Source organism: Benincasa hispida, chromosome 1 (assembly GCF_027475165.1).
Source record: "Benincasa hispida cultivar pf3 chromosome 1, pf3_genome.v1.1, whole genome shotgun sequence".
Taxonomy (NCBI): domain Eukaryota; kingdom Viridiplantae; phylum Streptophyta; class Magnoliopsida; order Cucurbitales; family Cucurbitaceae; genus Benincasa; species Benincasa hispida.
The window spans coordinates 20,728,234-20,747,896 of NC_143478.1; the positions used below are offsets into that span (position 1 = coordinate 20,728,234).

Consider the following 19,663-nt stretch of genomic DNA (forward strand, 5'->3'; position numbering starts at 1 on the left):
TGGCTTAGTCAGCATAGTCAAAAAGTTGGTCGACAATGTTGGGTAAATGATTTTGAGGTAAATTTATTTCTATTTATATCGACAATCACGTTTTTTCTAGTTATCAAATTATTCAAGTCGATGATTACGTTTTTTTTAGTTATCAAATTATTCAAGTCGAAGCAGTATATAGGTGCGATATAGATCATAGATATGAAAAATCACAATCGTAACGGTGAAACTATGTTTGGACGAACAATCACGTTTCGTACCTTTTAAAATTTCATAAATTTCTATTTTGTATTCCCTTTTCAAATATTTACCATTCTAAATTTTTAAAAAAATAATTTTTTTCTTACCATACAATTATATATACATATATTCATTATAATTTATTTAATTTCATAATTATCTTTCAATTATTCATTCTCTAAATGTTCTCTAAAAATAATTATTTTAAGTCCATAAAATCCAATTTTTTAGAATTAAATATTGAAATGGAATGTTTAATCTTAATCAATAATTGAAAATAAATAAATAGATGTTCTAACCTCTTATTTTTTAAAATGAAAATTTAGATAATTAATTGGAATAATCTAAACCAATCTAATCCAAATATTTTATAGTTGGGTTGGGATCATCATTTAATTAGTATTACCGCATAAACATTATTATCCATAATTAGATAAACCTCTAAACTACTACAATTCTTTTCTTTTATTTTTATTTTGAAGATTCAAATCCCACACTTTATTATAGGGATATTAAAAAAATCCGATGCTCCGAAAAAATCAATCAACCAAATCCAACCAATGCAGTTTGGATTAGGTTATCAACTCATTTGATTTGAGATAGGTTGGGTTTAAATCAATGAATTTTTTTTTTTGTTAGGTTGATTCTAGGGTTCACCTAAAGTAATCCAAATCAATCTGAACCAATGCGAACAAACACAAATTTATTATTTACTTAAAATTGTATTTTTTTTACTTATGATACAACTATATACATATATATTTATTTTTATTTTGTTTAATTTCATTATCTTTTAGATAATTTATTCTTTAACAATTCATAAAAATAGTTTTATAGCACTTTGAAAATAAAACTTGCATTATATAAATTGAAATGGAATTGTTAATCTTAATTCAATATATAAAAATAATTAAATCAAATTTCTACATATTAACATTTTACTTATTTTTAGAACAAAAAATTAAATAAATAACATGAGCAATCTGAACCAATCCAACCCAAATATTTCATGGTTGGGATGGGTTGGGTTCTTTTTTCAATAAAGGTTATTTAAGTTAAGAAATTTACCATCCGAATAATTAGGTTGGGTTTAAAAAGTATTTCAACCCAACCTAATTCACCCCCGACCCACAAACACCTCTAATTCATCACATATTCAACATGTTTTTTTTTTTTAAAAAAAAAGTACCAATTCTAGAAACATAAATCTTTTATATATCTTTCCTTTTTCTTTCTAGAAGATCATTTGGGGTCTCTTTTTAATGGGTTTTGTCCATATCCTTTGAATCAATTTGCTCCATTGTTCTATATCCATTTTATATTTCAGGAATAGATGATATTAATAATTAATTGGGTTGCATATTATTTAAATATTAAAGCTATATATAGCTACCTATTAAATTTTCCACCTTATGTGAAAGAAAGAGAATCTAATATAGAGGGGGAATCAATTCCATCTTATAATTAGGTATGGTGAGAATTTTTCTATATTTGGAGAAAAAATAATTTTGACATTTTCACTTATTTTATACTGTGGTTTCTTTTTAATTGGATGCAGTAAAAAAAAAAAAAAAAAAAAAGTTACAAACATATCAATGGTCTAAAAGTGAAAAATATAGCTATGGAAGAACATCTCTACTTATATTATGAGGTCTTTTAAGTGAAAGTCGGTTGGTCATTTGAAGTTTGTAAATAATGGCACATTTTCCATAAAAAATTAAGTTATTTCATTTTATTTTTTCATATATCCAAAAAAAAAAAAGTAATTTCAATAATTCACCTCTATCATATGTTTTAAAAGAAACTGTACCTAAATTTACGAACACCTATTTGACACACAATTGAAAATTTAAAGATTTATTAGACATTTTTGAAAGCTTAAATAACAAATATATAGTAGAATGTTTGTGAGTTTTTAGGTTGAATTGAAGCACTTTTTATGCTCAACTCAATTATTAGGTTATAATTTTTTTTCAACCCAAATACCCTTATTAAGTAATTAACTCAACTCGACATGAAACATTAGACACTTTTGAAAGTTCATCGAAACAAATAGACATTATGGTACTTGTGGGTTTGGTCGAGTTGAAACACTTTTTAGATCAAATACAGATTGTTTGAATTGTAAGTTTTTTCAATCCAAATAACCCTATTAAATAACGAATCCATCCCAACACAACTATAAAACAGTTGGATTGGATCGATTCGGGTTATTCATGTTATTTATTTATATTTTTATGAAAAAGAAGTTAGATGTTATATGTAAAAAAATTATTTAATTATTTTCATATACTAAACTAAAATTATCGACTCAATTTCAATTTATATCAAGAATTTTTTCTCTCTAAATGGTTAAAAAGAATGTTTTTATGAGTTGATGGAGATTAAATTACCCAAAAAGACAATAAAATAGAAATAAATCTATGTTTTTAGAAATTTTTAAGTTGAGTTGATCGAGCATTTTCGATTCATCAGATTTTTTTAACAATTTTAAGAGACACAAACATCAAAATTTATGGACTAAACTTGAAATTTATGTTTATTTTCGCCCAATTTTCTTATATTATTTTTTTCACTTTCTTAAATAAACATTTGAATTCTTAATTAAATTCATAAAACAAAAACAATTTTAAAAAAATAATAGTAGAAAGTGAATAATAAAATAAAATAACTTAAGAATCGTATCTATAAGTTATTATTTTGGTCTGCTCACTATTTTGGCCTCCAATTATAATCGCCGACGATGTCAATTATTATAAATTCACAATTAACTACAACAATATTATCTGACTTATTTTTTTTTTGTTATGATGTTAACTATTTTTTATTTATCCTTTCTTTGTGTTATGATATTTCCGTAGACTAATATAATTTATACTTAAAACACATATTATTATACCTATAAACAATAGTGACAAACTGAACACACGAAAGTTTGCTATACATAAGTTGAACAAAACCTTCTGCTCTGGAAAATCAATTCTAATCCAACCATTCAGTTGAATTCAAACCTTCTCCATTTTGGGCTTATTGGGCCTAAACTTGCAATACCTATCTTCGGCCCAAATTTCAATCCAACATTAATAAGGTAATCGTTTGATTCACCCCCACAATTATTGAACTAAAAAGAAAAATAATAACAATCAATTTTCTTTCCAGAAAAGACACAAATGTGAACATATATCTATGTAAAGGTAATAAGAGGAGAATTCTTCTCTTTTATTTTCACCCTTACAATTTTTTACCATTTCTATTTGTTCCTATTCTATCTTTTCCGTTAAAACATTTCTAACATATATCTCATCCATCAAACTCTTTCATCGAAATACCCTTCTACTAAAGGATTTCATTCCTTCTACAATAACTACCTTAACTTTTTTATAGGATTTTATTTATATTATTACCAAAGATTGAAATGGAATCAGAGCGGACATGACTCTGAAATCTAGGGCCATCGTTGATATGACCAAGTGATAATTTCAAAATGATAATTTCAGGTTGAATTTCAAAACGATAATTCTAGATTCTTTTTGTTATCTCTTTTATTTTTGTTTGAATTACTTTTTGGAGAAAATGTTAATGGTCCTAAAATTTTTACTTTGGTTAACCGGACGATTTTTTGTGACTTTGTGTAGGTGTTGAGAGGCAACGATTTATGACATCGTTAATATTTTAGAAAATGTTGGAGTAACAAATTGGTTCTTGTTGTACTCTTTGTTCTTTTAGATGCATGTTTTTGTGCTTTTTTGTTTAGTAATTTCCATTTGATTATATTTTTTTGAGGAATAATTTTCATTTTCACTTAATTCTTTATAGAAAGACGAAGAATCCATATATTTTGATAAGATTTTTTGGCATTCCCAAGGCCGTCCGACAACAAGGTATCTGTATTCATTTGTTAAAATTCATATTTACTTTTTTTAAAATACATTATATATATATATATATATATATATATATATACAATCATTTTATTTTTATTAAATTCTTATGTTACTCTTTGTCAATACTATGAGTCTTTTCGAGTGTAGGTATCCATTCAAAAGTTAATAGATGTGACAATTCTAATTTTTAATTTACAAAATATATTTTTATGTTTCAAAATTAAAGTTTTATGTAGAATATATGCAACTGGTGTTGACGGGACGCTAATCTTCGAGCGTATGCGTTTGATGAGCATTGATTGATGCAAATGATGCTAACAAGATGTGAGGATGATGGATACACATCGAACAGATGCTTCTTTTCATGTAGGTGTGAGATGCATACATAAAACAATAAGTTTGCTTATGTTCTCACTACAAGAAAAGAGAGTTTTAATAATAATTTTTTTAGCAGCACGTGCAAATTTTGTCACTAAAGGTCAATTTATAACAACGTTTTGCAAAAATGTCATAAAAAATTCATTATTAGCAACATATCTTAAATTTGTGTCACTAAAAGAATTAGCAACACACCCATCAACGCCACTAAACATTAAAACTTTTAAGCAATACATTAAGATGAAAAAATGTATATATTATTGTTTAAAAAAAAAATTGTGGCTTTCCTAATTTTTTGACACTCATTCCTTTCCCTTCTCCCCTCTATTCCTTCCGTCCCTCTTAACTCATGCATCACTGCCAGGACGAACAGAGGTTTCTGCTCACCGCCAGCAACGAACGCTGTTGTTTACCGTTGCAAGAACCTGCTGCGAACCCACGAGATGAATGGCCTGCTGCGCAAAAATGGAACTCCTTGTTGCAAAAGGAACACCCTACTGCCAATATATCGCCAATGAATGGACACCTACTGCGAACGGATCGCTGGTGAACAACCTCCCTACTGTGAATGGACCATTGGTGACCGGATGTGTTGTCGAACCCACTCATTTTGGAACTCACACATCACAACCAATGAATGGGTTGAAATAAACCTACGAGATATTTGTTTCCACGTGATCCCACTCATTTTCAAGTGATTTTTGTGTGAAATTTTTATCAATTAGTACACATTTAACCTCGATTTCCAGACTCACGCAGCTCTTTGATGATTCCCACCTTCTTCTAACCACAAGGCACTTGTTTTTAGTGAACTACTCATTTTCAAGTACTTTTATGTGAAATTTCCATCAATTAGTACACTAGAAACACTTTTCGATAGTTTTCTACCTTTCCACAAACTAGATGTTGTTTTCGATAACCCACTCATTTTCAAGTTATTTTTATGTGCAATTTCCATCAATTAGTATGTATTTTATTAGTATATTTAGCCAATCAATTTTTCATCAAGAGCTTATTTTACGAACTCAACAAGTTTTAATTTCTAATTTTAAGAACATATGGGTTTGGTTATTTAGATTAATGCATGTTAGTTTCTTTATTTGTTGAGAAATGCTTCTTGTATATTAAAGATAATATGATAAAGAATTGAGAACCTTTGTACAAAATCCCTAAAATTGAAGTTAAGTTTAAGAATTTATGGATAGTTTTTCCCTAAAATTGAAGTTAAGTTTAAGAATTTATGGATAGTTTTCAATCTTTCCTTATATTAGTTCATGAAAAATAGAAAATTTGGTAAAATAGTTTTTTTTTTGCTGGTAGTGCAACAACTCTATTTAGGTATCTTCTCTCACTTTGAATATAGTATAGGGTAGTTTTAATGATTTGTAGCAAGTGATTTTAGCTTCGATTAAAAAATTTACTATATATCCCAACTCATCAATTTAAAACTGAATGTTATTAGTAATTTAACGTGGTATTGAAACATCTAGTAATTTAACTTTAAAATTATTTTGATCGCCTATTTTACAATTTACATATGACTTAGACTCCATTTTGATTTATAACTTAGGTACTTATTTGTATTTGTCCCCTCCCCCTTCCCCCTACTTTGTTTGGTCCATTTTAGTATGACACTAAAAAGTCATCCATCTAGTATGAGTTTTCTTGTTTGTGTTATGTTCTATGTTAATGAGTTTTCTTGAATTGGCGATGTTTAGCATGAGTATTCTATGTTATGCTTTTGACCCCCTAATCATATTTAGCATGAGTTACTTTGTTTGGTCCCTTTTAGTATGTCACTATGAAGTCATCCATCTAGAATGGATTTTCTTGTTTGTATTATCTTCTATGATAATGAGTTTTCTTGAATTGGCAATGTTTAGCATGAGTTTTCTCTATTGTGCTTTTGACCCCCCAATCATATTTAGGATAGTTACTTTGTTTGGTCCCTTTTAGTATGACACTATGAAGTCATCTGTCAACATGAGTTTTCTTGTTTGTGTTATGTTCTATGTTAATAAGTTTTCTTGAATTGGCAATGTTTAGCATGAGTTTTCTCTGTTTTGCATGGTTTTTGTTATTGATATTTAGAATATGGTCGTGCTTTTGACTCCCCCTCCCCCTCCCGCCCAAATCGTATTTAGGATAATTACTTTGTTTGGTTCCTTTTAGTATGAAATTTAAAGTTCATCCATCAATTTTTTTATCCTTACGTGCTTACATATTTCACTTCTTTGATTTCCGGCTTTGATGTCTCGATGTCTCCCGTACAAGATGTTTAAGTTCAACTTGGAGATGGGAATGGATAGAATTGGTATTGGCATTTTATACTTTTATTTCACAGTGATATTGCAATGCTTCAAAGACCTTCAGTTGAAATTTTTGTAATGAAAACTTGTGATAGCTAGTATTCTTTTTGTGATAGATAGTGCCGATACTAAATTTGTTCATATTATTGAAGTTTATTGATATAACTTGTAGCCAAGTTAGTATTATTTCTTTTTGTTTCAGTGATAGTCTGTGATATTGGGAATATGTATCTTCAATTATAACTTTTGGTTTAAATATAAATTGATTAGTTGATTCTTGATTTGCTCAAAAGATTATTATATTTTAAATTTTATAACAAGTTTATATATTAAATTGTGTATTATTTTTTAATTAATAAAATACTTTTACTGACGTTTTCTATAAAGTCAGTAAATTGTATCTTTAAAAAAAGCATCCAAAAATTTACAATGGCATAAAATATTCATTTTACCAACACTTGCAAAAGATACTTACAATGATCATTGATCTACATCTAGCAACAGTCTTATATGTTGCTAAAACATAACTTTCAGTGACAAAATGTCAGTGTCACTGTATATGACAAATAGTGACAAATAATGTGTTGCTAAAGTTAATATTTAGTGACGTATATGCGTCAGTAAAAAATTACTTTTAGCAACGTGTGCTAAACACGCCACTAAAACCTTTAGCTACGCGACAATGACGACATTTACAATGACGTGCTTCTACGTATTGCTAATACCTTTAGTGGTATTTTTGGGCTTACAACAATATTTTTTGTGCGCTACTAAAACTAACTTTTTTTTGTAGTGTTAGTTAAACAAAAAGTATTTCATAGAGCTAAAATGTAGGGAAAAATACAAGAATTTTTAAAGAGACAAGTCTAAAAGTAAATAAAGTAGATTTATATATAAAAAAGTTCGAAGATTAAAATTATGCACATGCGCATAAATTAATTACGAATCTTGAATTTTTACTTAAAAACTAGAATAAAGATTTCAAAACAATTAAAAAAATTTGAAATTACTGAATTTCAGTAGAGATGATTAGTTCTCAAATTAAAAATTTACATGTATTGTATTGGTTTTTTAAAATTAAAATATAATCTTAATTTTTTAAGTAATATTATATTACATTTTTTCATAAATTTTATGGAGAATAAAACAAACTTCAAATAATATTTAATTATGATAAAATGATCTTAAAAAAAAAAAAAATAAACCTCTTTTAGTTACTTTAAATTAAGACAAGATTTTATGATGCTATAAAGAGAATATTTATCTTACTATTTAATTCTTAATTTTTTTTTCATAAAATCCTCTTTTGTCATTCTGTTCAAGTAGTTACCAACAAAAAATAAATTGTTTGGTACTCTACAAAATATAATATAATTTCTTTGTTAAAAAACGATAATATAAAAATATAAAAAAATTGTTATATTTTCTAACTATTAAAAGTTTATGGTAATTAAAATAAAAATAATAATAATTTATTTATTACAGACTAAAAAATCACTATAGTTAAAAAAAAATTTTAATAAAGACTAAAGCTTTACATGCATATCCACGTGTTTCTTGACTAGCATTTTTAAAATTTACGAAGAGGATTGATAGAATTTTTTTTCTTAAGAGAAAGGTTAATCATAAACTAACAACTAATAGGACTAATTTTAACTTAAAATCAGTCCTATTAATGATTTAAGAATGGTTCTACATTAATTTCATAAAATAAATTCAAATATGATTACCAATTTTCCACTCTTAAAATTCTTATAATACTACAATAAATCTGGCCTTTTACAACTAATAAAATTCATTGCTAAAACTATATTTTTGTTGAAAAACATTTTAGTAATTAATATATATTGTTGCATTTATTAGACGCTAAAGGCATTCGGTGAAAGTTTTTTGCAACTTTCTGAACAAAATCGTCGCATCATGCAACAATTCTGACCAAAGTCACAAGCTGTGACGTCCAAGATGCCTAAACGAAAGTCACAGGATGCAACGTTTACTACAAAGTCGTAGGATGCGATGTTCTACATTAAAAAGTTGATAGATGCGATGTTTTTATGTTCATTGCATTGTTCGTTGTCTATGTTCTCGATGCAATACATGATGTTTTAAGTTATGTCTCAAATTTTAATAATATTTTAAAAAAATTAGTGGTGCAAATCTATCGTACTATATTAGAATATGTTTATAAAATATTTCATATCCACTACAAAAAAAAAAAAAAAAAAATCAACAAAGTTATTGCTACCAACAACTTCACAACTAAGTCCAAAATGTAGCCTACTACAAAGATTACAATAATAAGCTATGGTTTAGTCCTGCACACACGAATAGATACATGTTACATTATTTTAAAATGCAAGTCACATATTTCAACAATATCCAAAGTTAAATATCAAACTTAAACAAATTTACCATTTTACATAAGAAGATTAATCCATTTTATGTTATCACTCGGAAGTTGGTCTAAAACATAATTATCACGCAACTTAATTTCAAATCTAATTATTACAAAAACTTATCATGTCACAACAAACATAAATTCTCATTCACCAACTATAGTTTTCACAACAACAAATATGAAATATTCATTAGCTACTACATAATAAAAATTATAAACATATTTCTTAATCACGCATATTTTGCATTTATTCTTCTCTCTCCTCTCTCTCCCCCCCTAAAATATGTAGTTTTCATATATGTAATTTTCACCCCTAGAATAGTCGCTACAATTTCTTCATCACTCACTGGCGTACTTGAGTTTTCTAGCTCTAGTTTTAAGGCAATCATTTTTTTCCTATATGATTCAAAATAAACAAATAAATGTCATAAATATTAAAACATTTGAAACTAATATTATTTGTTAAAACACTTTAAATAATACTAACATATGCTTCATGTGTTGCATCGCCAATCCAACCTTTTGTAACAGAGCAATAAGTTTGGTAGAAGATGTCGATGGGACTTAAATAAGTACCATCATCCCCTATCTTCGAAAATATTATTCAATATTAGTAAGTAAAATAATATAGGTAACTATAGATAAAGTATAGTATCATAACTTTTGAGCTCGATGAGATAGAAATGATGTTGTTCCAGCATAATGATCGAAAGGAGTTTACTTCTACTACTTTTTGTTTTTGTTTTGATTTTTGTTTTTTGTTTTTTGTTTTTTGTTTTGTTTTTTTTTTTTTCACTTTTCGTGCATTATAATGTATAGTTATAAACAACTTGTTTATTTATATATTAGAAATTATTAATACTCCAATTTATCACACAAAAATTGTCATTCTTCAGTTGTAACACCTTTATACGGATGTTGACAAGCTTGCTCTGAATCACCCAATTTTCTATAATACTGGTATAATCTTGCTCTGTAGTCCTTAAATTGATTACCAATCTCATATCTAATGTAGCTTCTGATATGTGGTTGAGACTAGTATCTACTGCAAGATAACAATGTTATGACTTATGTTATAGCAATCCACAAGACAATTATCAAAATGTAGAATAGATAAAATAACACTAGAGATTGGTAACCCAATTTGGTGTAAATCACCTACGTCTGTGGTACAGTATACCCAAGGAAGATAATTTCACCAATGTTAATGATAAGTAATTACAGCACAATATTTATCTGTAATAGATGCACGACTACGGTGACTTTCGTATAACTTTATCACGCAACTAATAAACTAGGCTCCCCTAGGTGTGAGACTCATTCTCATGGTGTTTTAGACTCCCCCTAAGTTATATTAGTGAAGCAAATCTTAGGCTCCCTCTAAGATCGAGACTCTCTCTCTATAAGGCTTGAGCTTCCTTCAAGACGTGGACTCCTTTTCACTCGTGTTGTATCTTTCCTTCTAAAAGCTAAGTCCCCTTTGCTCGAATGGCCTAGGCTCCCCCTAAGCTTGAGAATCCCTTCTCAAAAGATCTTTTACTCTTGATGTGAAGAACACAAAGTACGTCTTTGAGAAAAAACACAACTTTGTCAATGTACTACAATGTTGACTTGATACACGTTGATTGTTTGATTCAATAAGAGCTTTTTACAATAATAAGAATCTTTTAAATATGAGCAGCAAAAACACATCGGACAACCCTAACTTCCATAGCAACCAAAACAACAACATTTGAAAATTATTTTCTTCGTCTTCTCCTCTTTCTTGGTCATGCTTAAAAAAAACTTGAGAAGATTTTACCAAGGGAGATATCATCCACATCGTCATCCTATGCATCAGAGCTTCCACTCTGACAAAGACCATTGTTCGTCACCTTATATTCGCCGTTTGAAGTGCGTAAGTGTACTTAACTTGAAGCTTAAGTCGTGTCTAAGGTCGAACGCAGGGATTTTATAATGTGACTCGTTGAATGATTAAATGATCTATTGTAGTAAAATGTAAATCGTAAGCAATGATGACGTGTTTATATTAAATATGTTAATAACTACAATGGTGATGGTGATGATGATGCGATGACTGTGAGATGATGACTAGGCGAGCAATACAAAAATAACAGGCGATGGAATGAGGTTGAAAAAAGATGCATAAAGTAGAGTCAAGAAGATTCACTAACAACTCCTTAAGCATAGCATACGTAAGCATTCATGTATCGATTTTTGTTAATGAACCCACCTCTCGATGTCAGAAGTTACATTTGTTCTATCCTTAGAATGCATACTGAGTTGATTGTTTCACAAAAGATCTAACTTTATCTCTAAAGCTAAATCTCTCTTTATTTAATTAAGTCTAAGTCACTTGCTCTTTCAAGTAGTTGACCATTTATACCTAATCGAGTTTTCACTAAATTAGGCATTAAAATAAATGTAGATTAAACAAGATGAATTATTTTACGTATGTATACTTTTGGAAAATGTTAAGTTATCTTCTCAATTCATTGAGAGTTTAGTTGCACATGGTAAAAGAGAAGGAGAATATGAGTGAGATGAAATGTATAGTAACCATATATATATAAAAAATAACAGAATTCTTAAATGTGATTCGTAATACGAAATATGAAATGAAATGCGAGAATAAAAATAATAGATAGAGATGTTAAGCTGTAGGTTGCAATCTCTTACTTCCTTTGGCTCAAACGTTACCTACTACTGTTGATTGCTTCGTAATAAACGGCGAATTCTCCCTCAGTTCTAGAGAAGAGACTAAGCTCTCACTTAGATTCTTCACTTAGAACTTATGAGATTGAAGATGGAGGTATTTTGGCAGAGCTTTTGCAATCTCTTGTAGAGCCTCTATGTCTTTTTCATGTGCTGCCACGAGCTATTTATAGGTATTGAAAATATATTATGAACATCTCTCTAATGATGATCTGACACTTTTACATTTAATTCCATGTCCTACTACGCCAGCTAATCGTGTCATAGATTCATTGGATTTGGCTTGCTTGGGTTGAGGTCGGTTACCAATTTGCTTTGTAATTTAACAGTTTGCCAACCACGTTATCGCTTTGTGGTTTTGTCGTGTACTAGAATCTTACTCGCATGGTTGTTCTATGTGTACAAGTTTTGTATCACCTTCCTTTTGTCTCTGTGATTAAGGCTGTAGCTTTCATCTTTTCATGAGAAACTTATTCCTTTTTTTCATCAAATCTTGCGTCGAAAAAAGTTAAAACTTTTAATTTCCAAGATATTATTTCTTCTAAATATGTGATCACGTAGCTTGGATTGTTTTTATGAATTCTCCTTGAGTTAACACATTTTCTTCTTATTTTCCTTAATTATTTTAAATAAAAGGTTAGGATAACTTGTATTTCTACAAGTTATCACACTTTCAAATTTAAAACAATACTTGTCCTCAAGCATATTTTTAGAACTTTAATTAGATTCTTAACTTGAGATGCAACATTAACTAGATGTCTCGACATGTTTCCAATGTTTAGGACTCGTTGGGCAAACTGATCACCCCAATGTTTTATTCTATTTCCCACAAAAGCATTTCTTTAGTCTATACGCAACAAGTTTAAGTCTCAAAATACCCTTACTCATTTCTAGACAATCTTTTTCTCCCTTTTCAGAATGGGCCTATGGTTCAAAGATTTACAAAAAAAAAAAAGAAAAAAAGAAAAAAAAGAAAAAAAGGTATTTAACTCCTTGTGTTATTGAGTGATCATGCGTTCATACGGGTGTCTTACCTTCGTTTTGACTTGTCCTCATGAGTGTCATGCGAACATCCAACTATGAGCAAGAGCTCTTTTCAAATTAAACTCCCGCCTTTGAAATTTTCTTTCAATTTACGCAATGGAGTTGTGCTTATCATTGATCATGATTCCCGCCTTCGTTTTGACTTACTCTCATAGGTGTCATCCAGACATCCAACCACGAGCAGGTTCTAATCTCAACGCTATTTATTATCATCATCACCATCATCACCATCATCATTATTATTATTGATGAAAACAAAAATTTGAACGCATTTAGCTCAAACCTCACCCCCTCCAAAATTTGAAGGCAGCAACGTCCTCATTGTTGAAATTGAGTTGAACGCCTAGCAAATATCAGAAATGCTTCCTAAGGCAAATTTCCTAAAACTAGAGTTGAACGCTTGATTGTTGAATCCTAAAGTATGGTTAGCATAAGTATCTTCATTGAGGTCATCATTGCAAACACACCAAGGTAGGAAGAAATAATTAAAGTAAAAAAAATAAATAGACTAAACACAAAAAAAAAAGAACATAATCCAAAAATGGATAACCAGTGACGTATTTATAATAATAGCAAATATAATATAGTGATCACAGGTACAAAATATAGAAAGAAGAAGGACAGAAACAACCAAAATAAGCAACATCCCAAAATTAATTTCTCCTTGCATCATTGTCATTATTGGGCGTGGGAGGATCGTTGTCATGCTGGAATGGTAGGGGTTGTTGAAGTATTGGTGGGATGACTGGGGCGGGGACGCGTTAGACAAAGTGTTAAGTTGTATGTTCTAAAACTCATCGTTTGTAAACATTAAACATATTATATTTTGTAATAAACATGTTATTGAGGTTTATTTAGTAAATATGTTATTGAATATGTGAATTGCACCTTTTAACCCTAAATCCAATAAACTAAGAACCCCTGGCTATAGCATGAATATTTGAACTATATATGGATGTTGGGATTGGTGTCCTAATTCTCCTGGTAGTCTCATAGTTCTTAAATACTCTATAAACATATTGTTATTAATAAAATAAGTGTTATAATATAAGCATTTACTCAATCCAATAAACTAAGATCCAATGTTATTTTATGTAACATAAGCATGTATGTGGAGACATACAAGTGGATCATGCCTTAAGTAATAACCTAAATGGTCTGCAGTATAAGGATAAAGGAGGGATACCTTATCCTTGTGACACTACGAATATGACCCGCTTTGTAGATGTTACAAGTGTTGTAAAGTGCTACAATGGTCTGATTCTGACCATTCATGTGGAGACATGTGAGCGAGGTATCATATACAAAGAGTTTATATAAGACCGGACCACAAAATGATTAGTCTCTTTATATAACGCCATTCATAATTGAGACTTACATTTCACTAAAATGACCATAGGTGACATGACCTTAATCCTGAATGAGTTGGGAACTCCTGCCTATGAGGGCGGTCCTTTGATTTGTTTGGGTGAGAGTGGCCAGATTGCCAACTCAACAAGCCTACCATTTTAGAGATTCGCCTGATTGGGGTGCTGGAAACTCATCTACACAAGACGAAATTCACTCATTCCCTGAAGTAAGGGTAAGTAGAAAAATTGTTCCCTTAAGGGCTGATTTTGGGTCTTGAACATAGTGGCCACACCCTCTCTTGGGAAGAGAGGACTCAATCATTGTAGAACTATGACTTATTGTTCATTAGAGGAATCAATGGTACTTAAGAAGTTAGATGTAACTATAGGGGAAAAACAGTGAATTGACCCAGTTGTACTGATGACCGATTTGTTAAGGGTCATTGCACTGTTGATTGGTTGTATGGACACAAAAATATATCTGTAGTGCAAAAAGTGCAGCTGTCGGTCTTTAGATGAGTGACCAATAGTTAACGGATGGTGGATCTCGTGATTAAAGAGTTTAGTAAGTTATTCACGGACCATTGAAGCTTCAAGCTACAGGTTCATAAGGTCTTCTTGGTAGCTCAATGGTTCAAGTTGAGAATTAGATTTTGGGTTAGTTTGAAGTGTTCAAATTAACAAGTTCGAGTATATAGCCAAAACGGTCTATAATATAGTGATAAGGCTAGATACCTCAACCTGGGGACACTGTGGATGTGGTCCACTTTGTATTTGATACAAATGATGTGATTCTGAATCGTTCATGTGGAGACAAGCGAGTGGGGGCATCCTATGTAATGAGTTTGCATAAGACCGAACCACGAAATAATCACTTTTACTTTATAACGTCGTTTATAGATAAGACTAACTATTTCAATTCGATGACCTAGGTAACTCGATCTTAATCCTGAGCTAACTATGAACTCTTGTTTACTCGGAATTATCCTATAATATGCATGGGTGAGAGTGGCTCAACATACCGACTCAATAAGTCTTCCATTTTAGGGGTAAGACCGGGTAGATAGTTGGGAACATAGTCCTGCAAGATGAAATTCTCTCCTACCTGATTTTAAGGATAGTAGATAGGTTGTTCTCTTAAGTGCTGACTCCAAGTCTTGAACAAGGGGCCGATCCTCTCATTGGCCTGAGAGAAACTCAATTTAGTGGTTGGACCACAAACCAATCGTTCATTAGAGTATCGGTGAGACTTAAGAGACAAGATGTAATTATAGGGGTAAAATGGTAATTTTGACCCAACTGTAATTATGTACAACCTCTGAAGGATCCATTTACTAATCATGGTTATATCAAGTAGACAGAAATATATCTATAACGAGGACAGTGTAGCTACTAGGATTTAATGGAGTGTCCCGGTAGTTAACGAATGTTGGTTAATTAGGTTAAAAAGTTTAGTCGGTTAACCTCAAATTATTGGAACTCATCATCTATATGTCCATTAGGTCCCCCTGCTAGTTTATATCGCACTAAACCTTAGAGCAGTGTGATGAGAGAATTTGAAACGTTCAAATTTGGTTTAGGGAATGATAGTTAATTATGTGCGATATAATTAACGTAATTATATAGTTTAATTGTTGAATTAAACGAAATTGGAGAGTTGTAAATATTTAAATTTAATTTAAATATTGTACACGTAAATGAGGATTCACGTTCAAGATTGGTGTTTTATTAATTTAATATTTGATATTAAATTAAATTGTTTAATTAATTATTTGAAATTAATTATTATTTTAATTATTTGAAATTAATTATTATAATTAATTGTATTTAAAATTGTTTTTAAAGAAATTTTAATATTTAAATTGATTTTATGTAAAACTAAATTTCATTTCAAAATTGGATTTTTGGAAATTCATTTTTTTTAATGAAATTGGAGTAAGTGGAATTATTCCACCTTCTCTACTTTGCTTAAACCCCTAAGCCCACCCACTTTTGCATGTTGAATTGGTGTCAACATGAGAAGCAATTCATTTTGCATGATTTATTTGACTAAAAAGAGAAATTGTTTTCTCAAGTTATTAGCTCCAAACTCTTCCAAAACTCTAAAATCCCCTTCAATTTCTTTATAAATTGGATCACACAATCCATTCTAAGGTCAAAGAATAGTGGAGAAGACTCTAGTGCTAGTCCACGACGAGTTCATGATCAGAATTAAGCAAGGGATTGCAGAGATCTACAAAGGTTGTGTTTCTGAAACCCTAATTACTTGTTATGAACATGCATGCTTTAATCTTAAAATTAATGTAGTTAAAGTGCTTATAATCCTGATTGCTTCCGCATGTGCGTTGAGCATGATTTAAGCATTCAATTTGCATTAATTTTAGCTTGGTAGGTGTTAATTCATGTGATGAATGTTGTAGTGGCTGAAGTGGATATATTACGGTTTTGACATTAAACTTTACCTTCAATTCTGTTGTAATTGTTGTAATTGGCCCCTTGTTTATGGGTTTTGATGTGTGAAGAAGGGTCTTTAAATTTGCTAAAGTATTCAGAGTTGTTCTTTAGCAAGGTGCGTGTGCGAGGAGCAATAGTCCAATTCGACCGGTTTGGCTCGATTCAGCCCATTTCGGTTTGGTTCAGTCTATTTTGGTGCCTTGGAGGTTCGGTTCAAGGGTTTTTTTAGCTGGTTTGGGTCGGTTCGAAGTGTTCGGGAGCGGTTCAAAGCTGTTTTTTGATCATTATTGTAATAATTTAGTTATTTGCTTGCATAGGATGCCAAAACCAATCCACTTCAGTGTGTTTAATTAATTTTGCATTTGAATGTATGTTTTAATTAAATTAAATCTTATTTATGTATAAAGTATGCCATGTAGATTTATAATCCTACCATAGGAAAGCATATTGCATGCATTGAAAGTATATTATAATTGTTATAATATATATTATGCATGTGTAGGATTTCATGGGATTTAATATAAGTTATTATATTAAATCATGAAATATGTGATGTATGTTATGGAGAATGTCTAAGTTATAAGTGTTACTAGATATTTCAAATATATAACAAAGATAAATGCATGCTCACCTAGGGTTGACAGATTACAACTTATTTTAATAGTTGAAATAGGTCGTTATCTTGTAAAACTTTGGTAACAAACTCACCCGACAAGATCCTGTCTAAGGTTGGAGGTACTTACGTTGACGGTTTATAAAACACCTGCCTTCTGAAGATCGAGCCGGTTCTTGAGTTTCGTTGACTCGGTTTTATGAGCATGCTTGAGCGATGTAAGGTAATAAATAGTTTATCACTTAGAAATCGTAAGTTAAATACAGTGTGAAAGTTATACTCGGATAAACACCTAGATTTAGGTTGTATTTAATTAGCCGGAATATACTTAAGTAAAAATTTACCCAAACTATCTAGAACACTTCGGAGGGAGATTATTGATATATATGATATATTATTTTTAGCTCTCACGTTCCTAAGAGTTCACACCGTGAGATTCATGTTTGGCTTTATGTCGTTTGTAAGTGACCGCTCCATTCAGAAAGTGTTTGCATGGGTCAATAACAAGGTGAATAGGAGAAGTTGTTCATAGTAAGTGGGTGACAGAAGCGTGTCAAAATATAATACAGTCTCCTCCATTAGGTTGCACTGTGAGATTCCCATGTTCCGACTGTGTGTCGTTTTTAAGTAATCACCCATTTGGAGGGTTGTTTCATAGGGATCGAAACAACACAAACTCCAGAAATGGATAGGGTCTCCTAGATCCATCTTAAGCATTGTCTATCCCTCTGTAGCTTATTGATACCGATCTATAGGATCTGAAAATGGCGGCTTACACTAATAAGAATTAGTAAGTATTAGTAAGTTCTTTACCAAAAAGCGACAACTAAATGTCTTGATTCAAGGAAGGAGTAATTGACTGCCCCTTGTTAGCGATTATTTTGACTCATTCAATGAGATATAGGTACCTTATTACTTTTACTGAAGCTTGATTGGATTTAAAAGCATTTCACTAATAGAACTTGTTTAATTTTTCAACATGTCTAGCTCAATCATTCAACTACTCGCTTCTAATAAATTAAACGACAACAATTACACAACTTGAAAATCTAATTTGAACACGATACTATTGATTGATGATCTTAGGTTCGTTTTAAATGAGGAATATTCTCCGACTCCCAGCTCATCAGTAAATCGAAATGTTCGGGATGCCTATGGTAGATGGGTTAGAGTAAATGAAAAAGCTGGAACCTATATCTTAATAAGCATATCGGATATTTTGACTAAGAAACATGAGAGAATGGTTACTGCTAAGGGGATCATGGATTCCTTACATGCAGTATTTGGACAACCATCCTCATCTGTCAGGCACGATACTCTCAAAGAGGTTTACAACTACCGCATAAAGGAAGGAACCTTCGTTAGAGAACATGTTATGGATATGGGGGTAGAAGTAAATAGTGCTGTCAGAGATAAGAAAGTTGAGAAAGCAAAGTAAGGTAAATATGATTTACTCGTTATTGAAACATGTTTAATAGAGAATGATACATTGACATGGATACTAGATTCAGGGTGCTGGAAATCTCTTAGAACTCAAAGTTCGTATTAAACATTCTATTTATCAATAATAATAAGTTGTTGATTTTTCATTCTATTATGAAAATCCAATAAACATATTCATGGCTATAGTCGGAATACTTTAACTTTATGTGGTGACATAAACAGGAATACTATAAATGGTCTAATAAGTATATAGATGAAATTGGGTATCTCATCCTGGTAACACTATTGGATGCGGCCCACTCTGTAGTTGTTACGGAGTTATAAAGTGCTACAAACGATGTGATCCACAGATCGTTCATGTTGAGACATGTGAGTGGGGGCATCCTATGCAATGAGTTTGCATATAGACTGAACCACGAAAATAGTTACTTTTCTTTATAATGACTGTTTACTGTTAAAACTGACTATTTTATTATTAAGTAACCTAGGTTAACTTGATCTTAATCCTGAGTTAGATATGAACTCCTGTTTGTTCGGGATTATACTTTGATCTACCTGGGTGAGAGTAGTTCAACAACATTGCTCAATAAGCCTCCCATTTTGGGGATAAAACCAGATGAATAGCTGGGGATATAGCCCTACAAGACGGAATTCACTCCTACCCGATTTAGGATTAGTAGATAGGTTGTTCTCTTAAGTACTGATTCCAGGTCTTGAACAATTGGGGCCCCATTTCTCTTGATAGAGAAAGAACTTGATTTATAAGCATTATGAATAAAAAATTGTTCATTAGAATGTCAATAGAAACTTAAGGAACAAGATGTTTTCATAGGGGTAAAACAGTG

At 30.7% G+C, this 19,663-nt stretch overlaps 1 protein-coding gene across 1 annotated transcript; it reads left to right on the top strand.

The window, feature by feature from the left end:
• Positions 1-4,842: 4,842 nt before the first annotated feature.
• Positions 4,843-18,813, top strand: LOC120076142 (uncharacterized). The gene is made up of 2 exons (XM_090312679.1): positions 4,843-5,039; positions 18,462-18,813. The coding sequence occupies exons 1-2, from the start codon at positions 4,843-4,845 to the stop codon at positions 18,811-18,813; spliced, it is 549 nt and encodes a 182-aa protein (XP_090168805.1).
• The last annotated feature ends 850 nt before the right edge of the window (positions 18,814-19,663 follow it).

What these genes read in the sequence shown, in the direction of transcription:
- LOC120076142 (XM_090312679.1), top strand. Translation starts at nt 4,843, where the DNA reads ATGCATCACTGCCAGGACGAACAGAGGTTTCTGCTCACCGCCAGCAAC. An exon ending in CTACTGCGAACGGATCGCTG is followed by an intron (nt 5,040 to 18,461) that starts GTGAACAACCTC and finishes TGATGATCTTAG; the next exon opens with GTTCGTTTTAAATGAGGAAT.